General features: G+C 54.0%; 1 protein-coding gene across 1 annotated transcript; it reads left to right on the forward strand.

Annotated features, from left to right (window-relative positions):
* Positions 1-45: 45 nt before the first annotated feature.
* LOC131570521 (galectin-4-like) lies at positions 46-14,169 on the forward strand. Its single transcript, XM_058822887.1, has 11 exons — positions 46-152; positions 7,331-7,584; positions 8,382-8,470; positions 9,470-9,671; positions 10,712-10,831; positions 11,525-11,548; positions 11,756-11,788; positions 11,909-11,938; positions 12,341-12,429; positions 13,127-13,298; positions 13,860-14,169. Exons 2-11 carry the CDS (start codon positions 7,540-7,542, stop codon positions 14,004-14,006), a joined length of 951 nt encoding a protein of 316 aa, XP_058678870.1. The 5' UTR covers positions 46-152; positions 7,331-7,539; the 3' UTR covers positions 14,007-14,169.
* The last annotated feature ends 554 nt before the right edge of the window (positions 14,170-14,723 follow it).

Below are 14,723 nucleotides of genomic sequence, written 5' to 3' on the forward strand. Positions count from 1 at the left end.
GGTGCCAAGAGTTAAAAGATGGCGGCCGCGGCGTTCTGGTTGTTTCCATGGCAACGGGGCTCCGGCGGGCTCGTGACTGCTCGGAGTGTCCCCAGAATGTCCCCGGGGGTGTCGCCAATGATGCTGGGGCCGCGGAAGCGTCCCGGACTCCGGTAGAGTTCATAACGGCGGCACTTCCGCCTTCGGCACCCGGAATCACGTGGGGAAGGCGGGAGGCTGTGATTGGCTGAGAGGCCGGAAGTGGTTGGCTGGGAGCTCATGCCCGGAATTAAGATGGCGGCCGTGCCGCGCTGGGGTTGTCATGGTAACGGGGTCGCGCTGGGTCCTAGTGCCCGCCCGGGATGTCCCCAGGGTCACAATGCCACGGTCATGGCAGTGGCCCTGGTGGCCGTGATGTCCCCAAAGTTCTGGTGTCACCAGGGCTGTCCCTGTGGTGTCCACCAGGGATGTCCCCAAAGCCGTGATGTCCCCAGGATATCCCTATGGTGTCCCCAGGGCTGTCTCTGTGGTGTCCCCAAGTACATCCCCATATCCATTGTGTCCCCAGGACGTCTCCAAAGCCGTGATGTCCCCAAGATGTCCCTATGATGTCCCCTGGGCTGTCTCTGTGATGTCCCCATGATGTCCCCAAAGCCATGATGTCCTCATTGTGTCCCTATGGTGTCCCCAGGGATGTACCCAAGGACATCCCCGTATCCATTATGTCCCCAGGATGTCCCTGTGGTGTCCCTATGATGTCCCCAAAGCCATGATGTCCCCAGGGGTGTCCCCATGATGTCCCCAGGGGTGTCCCCATGATGTCCCCAGCACCTCTCCCATGTCTGGTGTCCATCTGTGTTCATCCATGTCCGGCCATTCCGGCCTTGGGACGCTCCTGTGGGAGCCTCTTGATGGCCCCGTGACCCCTGCGGGAGGAGGGGACCAGTGCTCCCAGTACAGACCAGTTAGCCCAGTACAGACCAGTTAACACCAGTACAGACCAGTTAACCCAGTACAGACCAGTTAACACCAGTGCACCCAGTACAGACCAGTTAACACCAGTACAGACCAGTTAACCCAGTACAGACCAGTTAACACCAGTGCACCCAGTACAGACCAGTTAACACCAGTACAGACCAGTTAACCCAGTACAGACCAGTTAACACCAGTGCACCCAGTACAGACCAGTTAACACCAGTACAGACCAGTTAACACCGGTTCACCCAGTACAGACCAGTACGGACCAGTTAACACCGGTTCACCCAGTACAGACCAGTTAACACCAGTTCACCCAGTACGGACCAGTTCACCCAGTACAGACCAGTTAACCCAGTACAGACCAGCTAACACCAGTTCACCCAGTCTGGGCTGCCCCATAGGAAAAGAGAGGGAAGCGTGAGGGGAGAAAAGGGCGGGAAAACGTGAGGGGGAGAAAAGAGCGGGAAAACGTGAGAGGAAGAAGAGAGAGAAATGCGAGGGGAAAAGGGAGGGAATTGTGAGGGGGAAAGAGAGAAATGTGAGTGGAAATGAGAGGGAAAATGTGAGGGGAGAAGGGAGGGAAACATGAGGGGAAAAGGGAGAGAACTGTGAGGGAAAAGGGAGAGAAACGTGAGGGGAAAAGAGAAGTAAATGTGAGGGGGAAAGGTCAGGAATCGTGAGGGGGAAAAGGGCGGGAAAATGTGAGGTGAAAAGAGAGGGAAATGTGAGGGGGAAAGAGAGAGAAATGTGAGGGGAACAAAGAGGGAAATGTAAGGGAAAAAGCAGAGGGAAATGCGAGGGGAAAAACAGTAGGAATCATGACAGGGGAAAAGGGCAGGAAATGTGAGGGGAGAAAAGAGAGAATTGTGAGGAGAAAACGGCAGGAATTGTGAAGGGAAAAAGGGGGAAACGTGAGGGGAGAAAAGGGGGGGCATTGTGAGGGGGTAAGTGGGAAATGTGAGGGGAAAAGGTGAAATAAACAGGGCCAGCAGACTTCTTCTCCTTTTTAATGCCTCCACTAAAAGCGATCAGCTCAGGATTGGGCGGCTCCACGGGTCGGCAGTGTCCGTCGTTTCTCAGGGCGACTCAGAGGAGGAGGACATGTACAGCTCTGTCCACAAGGGGCAGGGGGCCCACACAGCATTCTGGTCTTGGAGTCACTTTGCATAACCCCCCCGACCTTCTCAGGTGTCTTCACTACTCTGAGAAAGGTAGAACTTAGCCTCGGGCAAGGCTCTGCTGATACAAGAGGAGCAATTAGCCACAACGACCCGTGATTACAATAACGAAACACGCAGAACTTGGGCAGGGCCAGCGATCTGGCTGCCTCTTTGTAACTTTTTCTCACAAAAAAAAAATATTAACCGAATTTTTGTTCATAACAGTCCCCCCTCTTTTACTTTGATCGAGCTTAAATTTTAAGCTCGCATCAACTCACAATTTTTTTTTTGTTTTGAATCCACTATAAATTTCTTGTGCACTTTGGTAATCATGGTTACTTAACCTTGTTACTTTCCTTGGTTTCTTCAGGTTGGTCTGCACGGCAAGTACTATTCTACTAAAACAGATAAATAAGCATAATAAAAAGAGCAATCTTCTAAGTACACACACAGTGAGAAAAACTACCGTTTCCCATACATCCTTTTTGAAAATCTCCAGGTTCTCCCACCCACTGGGATCAAGTGTAGGAGTTTGTTCTTCATTATTTACACATGCTAATCTTTTTATTTCGTTTGAAATGTTCCTAATAATTGAATTCTTTATTTTTAATACTGCCTGGAGCTGGATGACTTTGTTTAACATAGATATTGAGATCCGAACTTGGCTTTTACAATTTTGGATTTTCTCTATTTCTATTTCACTTTGCCTGTTTTGTTTAATTTCTCTCAAATCATTATATATCGGAACTCCCAAACTTGATCCAGTTTCTTTGGGTAATAAGAAAATTGGTTTTATCACTGTAGCGGTGCAGCTGCCAGACCAGTCTCCTGACAGTTTGGTGTGTGTTGTGGTATCAGAGATCAAACCTAGGGGTTTAGGGCTCCCCTGAAATGTGTTCCAAAAGGGGTTTATCTCTTTTCCAGTACACTCATATAAATACTTGCTACAAACAATTTTTCTTACCATTTTCACCATTTCTTTGCTTTTCACTAGATCTGCTGAGCTTGTTTCAGCAGCATCACATTCGAAGCACAACCAGGCTTCCCCTATAGGGCACTCTCCTAGGAGTGGCTGCCTAAAAGTGGCAGTGTTGTGTGCTATCCAATACACTCTCTTATTTTTCTGATAAAGGACCAATTGGGAGAGGTTAACACGATCAGGGTTAGAACTGATGTGGACTCTGGACAAGGAGCTCACTTCTTCCTCCTCACAGAGGGGTTGGTAGCATTCATTGCACGGCTCAGCTGGGCTCCCCTGAGCACCACCAGCCATCAGAGCCATCAGTACCACCCTTCCCAAGAGCCCAGTGTGGGTCATCCTGCACAGCCTGCCCACCCGGCCGTGCCTCTTGGGGAATTTTACTGAGGAAAAGCTTCCAAGCTCTTCAGAGTCCCTTCTACCCGTTTCTCTGGTTAAACCTCTCTTGGTCTGTTCCCTGCCAATTTTGGTTTCCCCTCCCAGGGGAGTGTCCTGTAGAGGATTAACCTGGAGCCTTTAGAATTAAATTGGGGGAACTTAAACCAGAATTACTTATTTACAGTCTTAAACTTTTTACTTAACATAGTTTACACAGAACAGTCTTGAAACACTTTAAGCAATGTTAGAACTCTGATACCAATTTTTTCCATGCAGTTCAGTCTTTTTGACTCTTCCTTCTGAGAGTCAACTTTACTTGTGATGTGGATGAACCTTTATCCGGTGCCCGGAGGTGGGAGTGGTGTGGACTCTGGCCCAATGCCAGAGGGAAAAACTGGGACTCTGGCCCAATGCCAGAGGGAGAATGGGGTGCAGTCCGGTCCAATGCCAGAGGGAAAAAAACTGATGTTAAATCTTGGTCTAATGCCAGGGGGTGAGAGTGATGTGAGTCCAACCTTTTTCCTTTGGTCTGCACCGTCGAATTAGTAATGAAGAGTGCCTGAAACGGGCTTTCAAACACAGGCATTAATGGTCTGCAATGTTATGATTTTATCAAAACTCAGTTTCTCTGGTTAATGTTATTGGTTAACTTCTCTTTTTCTATAGCTTGCATGTTTCTCTCATCAACTTCTGCATACTCTGTATTTTGCAAGGAGTTGTATTTCTCAGCTAACTTAACTCTCAAAGTATTTTTATTCTCCTATTTTTCTGTGTATTTAATTCACTGGTTTTCTGTTCTATTTTTCAAGATCTTATCTATCTTTGTCTCTTGCTTCTGTTTCTTACTTTCACAGCGGCAATTTATGTTCACTTGATGGCACCTGGGGTCCTGGACTGCTATCTTTCTCCCAAATTCTTATGCCAGCCGCCCTAATCATCTGGACCTCTTCTGGGGAAAATAATATACTCAGGGTGGAATTCATCTCCCCCCAAGTGTAGATATTTCAACCTAGAAATTGATGCGCTTGGTTGGCTATGCCCACTGGGTCCTCAACCAAATCCCCAACTTTTTCTTGAACCCTCTCACCTCAGGAGCAGTCAGGGGAGCATCCACAAAGCCAACACCTCCTGCTATTCCTCCCATAGGAACCTCTCTGAGGGGAAAGAGTCTCTCTGCCTTGGAGCTCTTGGATCTGTGGGATCTCAGCACCTCAGGATGGAGGTGCAGAGAGGCCGAGACCACCCTTGGGGGGCTCGGGAATCCTGGAATGTTGCCAGAAGTGTCTGGTGGCTGCACTTTGATCCGACACAGGAGATGAGACCTGTGTGAGGACTGGGAGGAATTCACTGGGTGAACGGTGAAGGGATAAGTTAGTTAAAGTGTAAAACACAGGGTTTAGGATTTTGGTACAGGGGGGTCTAAAGAAGTAAGATGGAGGAATTGGGGCGTGTCCTGTCCTTCTTCTTCTTCTTCTTGGCCTCCATCTTCTGTGGTGGTGGTGGCACTTTGGGATTGGTCATTACTAAAAGTGCACCGGTTAATAAGGGTAGAAGGTATTGGGGAGAAATGATAAATATTGTACACGTAACTTCGGGTATAAAGATAAGTGACCGCCCTGGGGGCTCGCAGTGTGCCCATGGCTGACTTGCTGTGCAGACCTCTGTCGGGCTGAAAGAAAATCTTTTAGATAAACAATTAATAAACACCAAGACCGAGACAAGATCAGAAGTCTCTCCTCGTCCTTTGAAGCGTTGGCTCTTCAAGGCCATCCCTGGGCCTTTCCAGGCCACCTAAACAGCAGCACAGAAAACCTTACAGTCATATACATGGGCACTGAAATGAGGTGTAAGGATGTAGTTCAACAAGGGAAAGGGGTTTGGTAAACCTGAGTAAGTTTTTGCCAGGCAAGTTTAGGAAATCTTGTGACTGGCAGTGTTCCCTGGTTGAATTCACAGCATTTGTTGCCAGCCTATGAACAGGATGTTGGCCCGTTCTAGGTGGGTCTGGGAGATTCTATAGAGGCCACGGAGGGATTAGATAAAGTGAAAATGAGGTATATACATCCCAATAGTCCCTTAGGAGGACTGTTAGTGAAATGAGATTCTATAGAGGCCATGGAGGGATTAGATAAAGTGAAAATGAGGTATATACATCCCAACAGTCCCTTGGGAGAGCTGTTAGTAAAATGGGATTCTATGGAGGCCACGGAGGGATTAGATAAAGTGAAAATGAGGTATATACATCCCAATAGTCCCTTAGGAGAACTGTTAGTAAAATGAGATTCTATAGAGGCCACGGAGGGATTAGATAAAGTGAAAATGATCCATTATTGTATGGAAGTGTGGCCGGAATTAGAGGTGCAAGGAAGATAGCCTTGGTGTGAGACAAAAGATAAGCAAACAATTAAATAATTATCTGACAGCTCGAGGCGATACTGATCCTGAGCAATCACTGTATGTATCTTGCTGGGTAAAGAGCTCTGTTGGGGATGAAGGGGTGCGAATTTGTGAGGTACAGAGGAGGAAAGAGGGGAATGAAGGAGGGGATGATAGGACTAGTAAAAGATGGGACCCCCTGGATTATTTGCCTCCTTCTGCCCCTCCACTTTATAATCCTCTTCTTCAAGCACCTCAAATGGCAGGTCCGGTTCCTCCCCCGGCTGCCATCTCATTGCCACCTGCTCAAACTCCTCCTTCCACCTCTTCATCTTCCCCTGTGATAAACCCCGTATCTCCTCCAGTAACCACTTCCCCACCACCCTCAGCTCCTCCAGCTCCTTCTGCACCACCACGAGCGCCTGCTCCACCTGCTGCATTCTCCACCCCTTCTCCAGCTCCGCTTAACATCCACTCAGGCTCTTCTCCCCCTCTTTACCTCCTCCTAGTTGGGACACAAATATCTCCTTGCCCACTAAACAGCTATCAGCAAACACACCTGCTGATGGGCAGAAGGTTCAGGGTAACCCAGATGTCCCTCAGAGTAGTTTGGCACCTGAAGATGGGCCGTGCTGTAGCACCAGATCCATGTAAGGTTTTCTGTGCTGCTGTTTAGGTGGCCTGGAAAGGCCCAGGGATGGCCTTGAAGAGCCGACGCTTCAAAGGACGAGGAGAGACTTCTGATCTTGTCTCGGTCTTGGTGTTTATTAATTGTTTATCTAAAAGATTTTCTTTCAGCCCGACAGAGGTCTGCACAGCAAGTCAGCCATGGGCACACTGCCGAAGCCCCCGGGCGGTCACTTATCTTTATACCCGAAGTTACGTGTACAATATTTATCATTTTTCTCCAATACTTTCTACTCTTATTAACCGGTGCACTTTTAGTAATAACCAATCCCAAAGTGCCACCACCACCACAGAAGATGGAGGCCAAGAAGAAGAAGAAGAAGGACAGGACACGCCCCAATTCCTCCATCTTACTTCTTTAGACCCCCCTGTACCAAAATCCTAAACCCTGTGTTTTAAAATTTAACTAACTTATCCCTTCACCATTCACCCAGTGAATTCCTCCCAGTCCTCATACAGGTGTCATCTCCTGTGTCGGATCAAAATCCTGCCACCAGACACTTCTGGCAACATTCCAGGACTCCCGAGCCCCCCAAGGGTGGGTGCTGAGATCCTGAGACCACCCATCCTGAGGTGCTGAGATCCCACATATGACCACCTCATCCATCTGCGAGAAAGGTGGGGGCAGATGCGGCAGATCGGGACGGGCGGTCGGAAGATTACGCGATGTGACGGAAAGGCAGCACCCCCGTTCCCCTTAGATAAGAAACCACCCCAGGGGCAATGTAACCCCCCTAGCAGCAGTAACTTCCCATTGCAGCCCTGGTAACTTTCCACTCCTTACTAACCATAGATAGTAGAGGCAGATACCCCTGTGACGTGGAGACCCCTTAGACTATAAAACCCCACGAGAAGAGTTCATAAACGCCTTTGGACCGTCCAGCACTTTGGTGTTTGTGTGCTCCTTGGCCCGAGCGACCCTGGAGCGTGGGTCGCCTTGCCTTATATCAGAAGGCAACACTTTTGTCACCGTTGTCACCTCGCTGTCACCTCGCTGCCACCATGGCGTTCGTGTCCCCACCCGGTCACCAGGCCTACTTCAACCCGGTGGGTACCCCGAAAACTGGGGAGGGGGCGCCCCGAAATGGGGCTGGGGGGGGTCCGTGGGACATTGAGGGGTCCTTGGGAGGGACAATTTGGGGACATTGACACCCCAAAAATTGTGGTGAGGGGACGTTTGGGGTCCCTGTCACCATCCCAGTGACATTTTGGGGTCCCTGTCACCCCAAAAATTGGGGAGGGGGTGCCCCAAAAATGGGGCTGGGGGGGGTCTGTGGGATATTTGGGATCCTTGGGAGGGACAATCTGGGGACCCTGTCACCCTGGTGGGTACATTTGGGGTCCCTGTTACCATTTTGGGGTCCGTGTCACCCTGGAGGGGACATTTCGGGCATCCCTGTCACCCCAAAAATGGGGCTATGGGCACCCCAAAAATGGGGAGGGGGTTTGGGGGGGGTCTATGGGATATTTGGGGTCCTTGGGAGGGACAATCTGGGGACTCTGTCACCCTGGTGGGTACATTTGGGGACCTTGACACCCCAATAATTGAGGCGAGGGGAGATTTTGGGGTCCCTGTCACCCTCCCAGAGACATTTGGGGGGGTCCCTGTCATCATTTTGGGGACATTTTGGGGTCCCTGATGCCATTTGGGGTCCCCCTGACCCCAAAACCGAAGGAGGGTGTTTTGGGGGGTCCCTGTCACCATTCGGGGTCCCCGGTGCCATTTTGGGGTCCCTGTCACCATTTTGGGGTCCCTGTCCCCATTGTGGGGGGTCCCTGTCCCCATTTCGGGGGGTCCCTGTCCCCATCGGGCCCCCCTGACCCCCCGTTTCTGTGCCCCCCAGGCCCTGCCCTACTCGGCCGCGCTGCCCGGGGGGCTCAGGTCGGGCATGGCCGTGAGCGTGCAGGGCGTGGTGAAAGTGCAGGCGGAGCGGTAATGCCGGGGGGACTGGGATAAACTGGGAGGGACTGGGAGGGACTGGGAGGGGATTGGGAGCAACTGGGAGTGGATTGGGAGGGACTGGGAGGGGACTGGGATGGACTGGGAGGGACTGGGAGGGGATTGGGAGGGACTGGGAGGGGATTGGGAGGGACTGAGAGGGGATTTGGGGAGATTGGGAGGGGATTTGGGGACATTTAAGGGGGAATTTGAGGGACTGGGAGGGACTGGGATGGGATTGGGGGGCACTGGGAGCGACTGAGAGGGGATTGGGAGGGGATTGGGAGGGACTGGGAGGGGATTTGGGACATTTTGGGGGGGATTTGGGGGGAATTGGGGCACTGGGAGGGACTGGGAGGGACTGGGAGGGGATTGGGGGAAACTGGGATAAACTGGGATAGACTGGGAGGGACTGGCACGGCACTGGGATGGGATTTGGGGACATTTGGGAGGGACTGGGATAAACTGGGAGGACACTGGGAGGGACTGGGAGGGAATTGGGGATACTGGGATGGACTGGGAGGGACTGGAGGGTACTGGGTGACATTGGGTGACACTGGATGACAATGGGGTGACACTGGGGTGACACAGGTGACATTCCTGTCCTCAGGTTCAGGCTTACCTGGCTGTGGTGGGGGTCCCAGGGGGACACAGGTGACACTGAGGTGACCCTGTGTGACCCCAGGTGACACAGGTGACACACAGGTGACACTGGGGTGACACAGGAGACCTGGCTGTCCTCAGGTTCAGGCTTACCTGGTTGGGGTGACACAGGTGACACACAGGTGACACTCAGGTGACACACAGGTGACACACAGGTGACGTTCCTGTCCCCAGGTTCCGCGTTAACCTGGCCACGGGTCCCCACGAAGACGCAGAACATCAATGCCCGATTTGGGGCTGGGGTCTCGGGGGTACATTGGGTAACACTGTGTGACCCCAGGTGACACTGAGGTGACACAGGTGACACACAGGTGCCCCTCCTGTCCCCAGGTTCCACGTTAACCTGGCCATGAGCAGCCTGGAGGAGGCGGACATCGCCCTGCACGTCAATCCCCAATTTGGGGCTGGGGTCTCGGTGTTCAACAGCCGCCGCGGGGGGAGATGGGAGGAGGAGCTGAGTCGGGACCTGCCCCCCCTGCACCGGGGCAGAGCCTTCGAGATGATCATCAGTGTCACCACCGAGGGCTACCGGGTATGGGGAGGGGGCTTGGGGGTCCTTGGGGGAGGATTTGGGGTCCTTAGGGGGGGATTTGGGGCCATCAGGGGGAGATCTGGAGGGGTTTGGGGTCCTTAAAGGGATGGGGGGACCCTTTGAGATGGTCATCAGTGCCACCCCCGAGGGCTACCGGGTATGGGGAGGGGTCCCGGGGGGATTTGGGGGGTCCTTGGGGGGGATTTAGGAGTTCCTTAGGAGGGGATTTGGGGGGTCCAAGGGAGGGTTTTGGGGTCCTTAGGGGAGATTTGGGGTTTGGGGACCCTTCGAGATGGTCATCAGTGTCACCCCCGAGGGCTACCGGGTATGGGGAGGGGTCCTGGGGCGATTTAGGATCCTTAGGAGGGGATTTGGGGGGTCCCTGGGGAAATCTGGGGTCACGGGGGGGGGAATTGGGGCATGGGGGACCCTTCGAGATGTCATCAGTGTCACCCCTGAGGGCTACCAGGTATGGGGAGGGGTCCCTGGGGTCCTTAGGGGGGGGTTGGGGCCTTTAGGGGGGGATTTGGGGGGAGATCTCGGGGGGATTTGGGGGTCCTTGGGGGGGATTTAGGATCCTTAAGAGGGGATTTGGAGGGTCCTTGGGGGAGTCTGGGGTCCTTAGGAGGGGATTTGGGGGATTTTGTAGGGGTTTGGGGTCCTTAGGAGGGGATTTGGGGGGTCCCTGGGGGGATTTGAGGTTGCTTAGGATCCTTAGGAAGGGATCTGGGGTGTCCTAGGGGGAGTCTGGGGGGTCCCTGGGGGGATTTGGGGTGTCCTAGGGGGGGTCTGATGACCTCAGGAGGGGATTTGGGGTCATTGGAGGGAGATTTGGGGTCCTTAGGGGGGGATTTGGGGTGCCCAAGGGGCGATCTGGGGGTGCCCCGGGTGTATTTGGGATTTCTGGGTGGGTATTTTGGAATTCCTGGGGGTGTATTTGGGGTATCCCAGGTGTATTTGGGGTATCCCAGGTGTATTTTGGGGTGTCCCAGGTGTATTTTGGGGTCCCTGATCCCCGTTTTTCTCCCTTTTTTCCCCAGATCCAGGTGAACGGAACCTTCTACCAGGAGTTCCCTCACCGGATGCCCCTGGAGAATGTGAAGGCTCTGAACGTGGCCGGGGACCTGGAGCTGCTCTCGGTCTCGGTGATGGGCGGAGTGGTGAGACCTGAACCCCAAAAATATCCTGAACCCCAAAATCTGCACCCCAAAAACAATCCTGGACCCCAAAATCAGCCCTTAAAACCACCCCTGTGTCCCTAAAACCGCCCCTGTGTCCCCAAAACCGCCCCCAAAACACACCTGGAGCTGCACTCGGCCTTGGTGCTGGGCGGAGGGGTGAGACCCCAAAAACTCCCTGAACCCCAAAATCTGCACCCCAAAAATCAGCTCTGCACCCTAAAAATAACCCTGGACCTAAAACCAGCCCCACAAACGGCCCCTGGATGCCAAAAAACAGCCCCAAAACATACCTGGAACCCCCCCTTACCTGGAGCTGCACTCGGCCTCGGTGCTGGGTGGAGTGGTGAGACCTGAACCCCAAAAAAGGCACCCCAAAAATCAGCCCTGAACCCCAAAACTGACCCTGACCCCAAAACCAACACAGGACCCAAAAAACGGCCCCAAAAACGACCCCTGGACCCCAAAAAATGGCCCCAAAACACACCTGGAGCTGCTCTCGGCCTCGGTGCTGGGCGGAGGGGTGAGACCCCAAAAACGCCCTGAACCCCAAAATCTGCACCCCAAAAATGCCCCTGGGACCCTAAAACAACCCCGACCCCAAAATTCCACCCCTAAACCCCAAACCCCAGCCCTGCACCCCAAAACCTGTCTGACACCCCTCTTCCCTTGCAGGGCACGTCTCCCCAGGGCGGCCAGGTGAGTCTGGGGGGTCCCCAAATGATTTTTTGGGGGATCCCCAGGTGGGTTTGGGGGTCCCCAGATGGATTTTGGGGATCCCCAGGTGGATTTTGAGTTTCCCAGGCAAATTCTGGGGGTCCCCAGGTGAATTGGAAGTTTCCCAGGTGAATTTTGGGGGTCCCCAGATGGATTTTGGGGGTCCCCTGACCTCTGTTTCCCCCCCAGGTCAACACCAGCAGCCCCAACTCTGACCTGCTGGTAAGTGGGGAGGGGTCCCCCCAAAATTCTCCAGAACCCCAAAATTCCCCCCTCACCCATCAGGGGGGTCCTCCAGGTGCGACCCCCCCCCCCCCATTGACCCCCAATTGTCCCCCACAGGTGATGGCGCAGCCCCCCATTGTCTACCCGGTGAGTTTGGGGGGGATTTGGGGGTCCTGGGGGGTTTTGGGGTGATTTGGGGGAGATTTGGGGGTTTGGGGTGACTCAAAGAGGGATTTGGGGGTTTTGGGGTGACTTAAGGGGGGGGGGGTCGGGTGGTTTAAGAGGGGATTTGGGGGTCCCAGGGGGTTTTGGGGTGGTTTAAGGGGGGATTTGGGGAGACTTAAGGGAGGATTTGGGGGTCCCGGGGGGGTTTGAGGTGACTCAAGGTGGGATTTGGGGGTCCCAGAAGGTTTTGGGGTGGGGTTTGAGGGGGTCTGGGGGATTTGGGGGTCCCTGAGGGTGGGATTTGGGTTCTGGGGGATCTGTTGTGATTTGGGGGCTCCCGGGGGGTCTCACCCCACTCTGAGCCCCCCATTTGTGCCCCCCCAGCCCGTCCCCTTCATTGGCACCATCCCAGGGGGGCTGATCCCCAAAAAAACCATCATCATCAAGGGCTTCGTCCCCCACGACGCCAACAGGTACTGGGGACTCCCAGAGACCCCTCCCCAAAATCCCCCTGAGCCCCCCACAGCCGTCTGTGTCCCCCAGACTTCTCCCAGGATCCCAAAACCTCCCAAAATCCACCCCAGCACCCCAAAATCTTCTACAAGACCCCGTCTTTGACTTGCCCCCACCCCAAATCCTCCGTCAACACCTCAGGACCCCCAAATCCCTGAAATCCCCCCCAAACAACCCAAATTCCCCCCTAACCCCCCTGTCACAACCCCAGGACCTCCTAAATCCCCCCCAAACACCCCAAAATCTCCCCAAACACCCCCTCACCACCCCAGGATCCCCAAATGTCCCCCAAAATCCCCTGAAAATGCCCCAAATCCCCCCCAAACCCTCCAAAATGCCCCCCAAATCCTCCTCAAACTCCCCCTGGTACCACCCCAGGACCCCCAAAATTACCCTGAAACGCCCCCAAACACCCCCAAATCCCTTCAAAATCGCCCCCAAACACCCCCAAAATCACTCCCAAACTCCCCCAAAATCCTCCCTGAACCCCCCAGGTTCCACATCAACCTTCGGGTGGCCCGGGGTGGGGCCGCGGTGCTGCACCTGAACCCCTCCAAACACCCCAAATCCCCTCCAAACCCCCCAAAACCCCCTAAAATCGCCCCCAAACCCTCCAAATCACCCCCAAATCCCCCAAAACGCTCCCAAACCCCCCAGGTTCGAGATCAACCTGCGTGTGGGCCCTACTGGGGACATCGTGCTGCACGTGAACCCCAGGATGGAAGAGGGCAACGCCGTGGTGCGGAATTCCTTCCGGGGCGACTCGTGGGGCCGCGAGGAGAGGGACCTGTTCTGCAACAGCCCCTTCCTGCGCGAACACTTCTTCAATGTGAGAGGGGGGTCTGGGGTTCTGACGGGGTTTGGGGTGCTCAGAGGGGTTTGGAGGGGGTTTGGGGGAGTTTTGTGGTCCTCAGAGTGGGTTTGGGTGGGATTTGGGGTCCTGAGAGGGGGTTTGGGGTCTTCAGATGGGTTTTGGAGTGGGTTTGGGTGGGATTTGGGGTGCACAGAGGGGTTTGGAGGGGATTTGGGGTCCTTAGAGGGGGTTTGGGTGGGGTTTGGGGTCCTCAGAGGGGCTTGGAGGGTGTTTGGGGTCATGGGGATGGGAGCAAGGGGGGATTTGGGGCCCTCAGAGGGGTTTGGGGTCATAGGGAGGAGAGCAGCATGGGATCTGGGGTCCTCAGAGGGGGTTTGAGGTCCTGGGGAGGGGGCACAGGGTGGGATTTGGGGTGACTTTGAGGGTCTCTGGGGCACTTTGGGGGTCCATGGGGTGACTTTGGGAGTCTCCGAGGTGATTTTTGAGGTCTCTGGGGTAACTCTGGGGTGTCCCTGGGATGATTTTGGGGCCTCTGAGGTGACAGCCCCCTCTTTGTGCCCTGTTATTCCCCTCCAGCTTTCGATCCGCTGTATGAACGATCGCTTCAAGGCGTTCGCCAATGGGCAGCCGCTGTTTGATTTCCACCACCGGGTGCCAGTCGGGCCCCATGTGGACGTGCTGGAGATCAAGGGCGATGTGGTCCTGTCCTATGTCCATTTCTGACCCACAAGTGTCCTGGCACTGCCCAATAAGTGCCCTGGAACAGCTCTGTTACAGCCCCATAGCGCCTGCAATTGCCCCAGAACTGCCCTGTAATTGCCCCATAACTGCCCCCCTCAATTGCCCCCCAATTATCCTATCCCGACACTGACCTCAATAAAGCTGTTACTGCTGCAGCTCCGGAGACTTGAGGGGAAAATGGGTGCGGAAGGTGAGGAGAAAAGAAGGAAATGTGAGAGGAACAGAGGGAAATGTGAGGAGAGAAAAGGGCGGGAATCGTGAGGGGAAAATGGGTGGAGAACCTGAGGGGAGAAGAGAGGAAAATGTCAGGGGAGAAAAGGCGAGGAAATGTGAAGGGAAAAGAGAGAGAAGTGTGAAGGGAAAAGAGAGAGAAGTGTGAAGGGAAAAGAGAGAACGGAGGGGAGAAGAGAGAGAAACGTGAGGGGAGAAAAGGGCTGGAAACGTGAGGGGAGAAAAGGGCGGGAAATGTGAGGGGAGAAAAGGGCGGGAAACGTGAGGGGACAAGGGAGAAATGTAAGGGGGAAAAGGGCAGAAATCGTGAGGGGAAAAGGGAGGGAAATGTGAGGGGAGAAAAGGGTGGGAAACGTGAGGGGAAAAGAGAGAAATGTGAGGGGAAGAGAGAGAAATGTGAGGGGAGAAAAGAGAGGTGAGGGGAAAAGGGAGGGAAATGTGAGGGGGAAAAGGGGGGTGAAATGTGAG

The sequence above is a fragment of the Ammospiza caudacuta genome, chromosome 35, assembly GCF_027887145.1.
Source record: "Ammospiza caudacuta isolate bAmmCau1 chromosome 35, bAmmCau1.pri, whole genome shotgun sequence".
Taxonomy (NCBI): domain Eukaryota; kingdom Metazoa; phylum Chordata; class Aves; order Passeriformes; family Passerellidae; genus Ammospiza; species Ammospiza caudacuta.

Bases quoted from the DNA above. Each gene is read 5' to 3' on its own strand.
- LOC131570521 (XM_058822887.1), top strand. From the start codon at position 7,540: ATGGCGTTCGTGTCCCCACCCGGTCACCAGGCCTACTTCAACCCG. The intron at 8,471-9,469 runs GTAATGCCGGGG...TCCTGTCCCCAG, and splicing joins GTGAAAGTGCAGGCGGAGCG to GTTCCACGTTAACCTGGCCA. The intron at 13,299-13,859 runs GTGAGAGGGGGG...ATTCCCCTCCAG, and splicing joins TGCGCGAACACTTCTTCAAT to CTTTCGATCCGCTGTATGAA.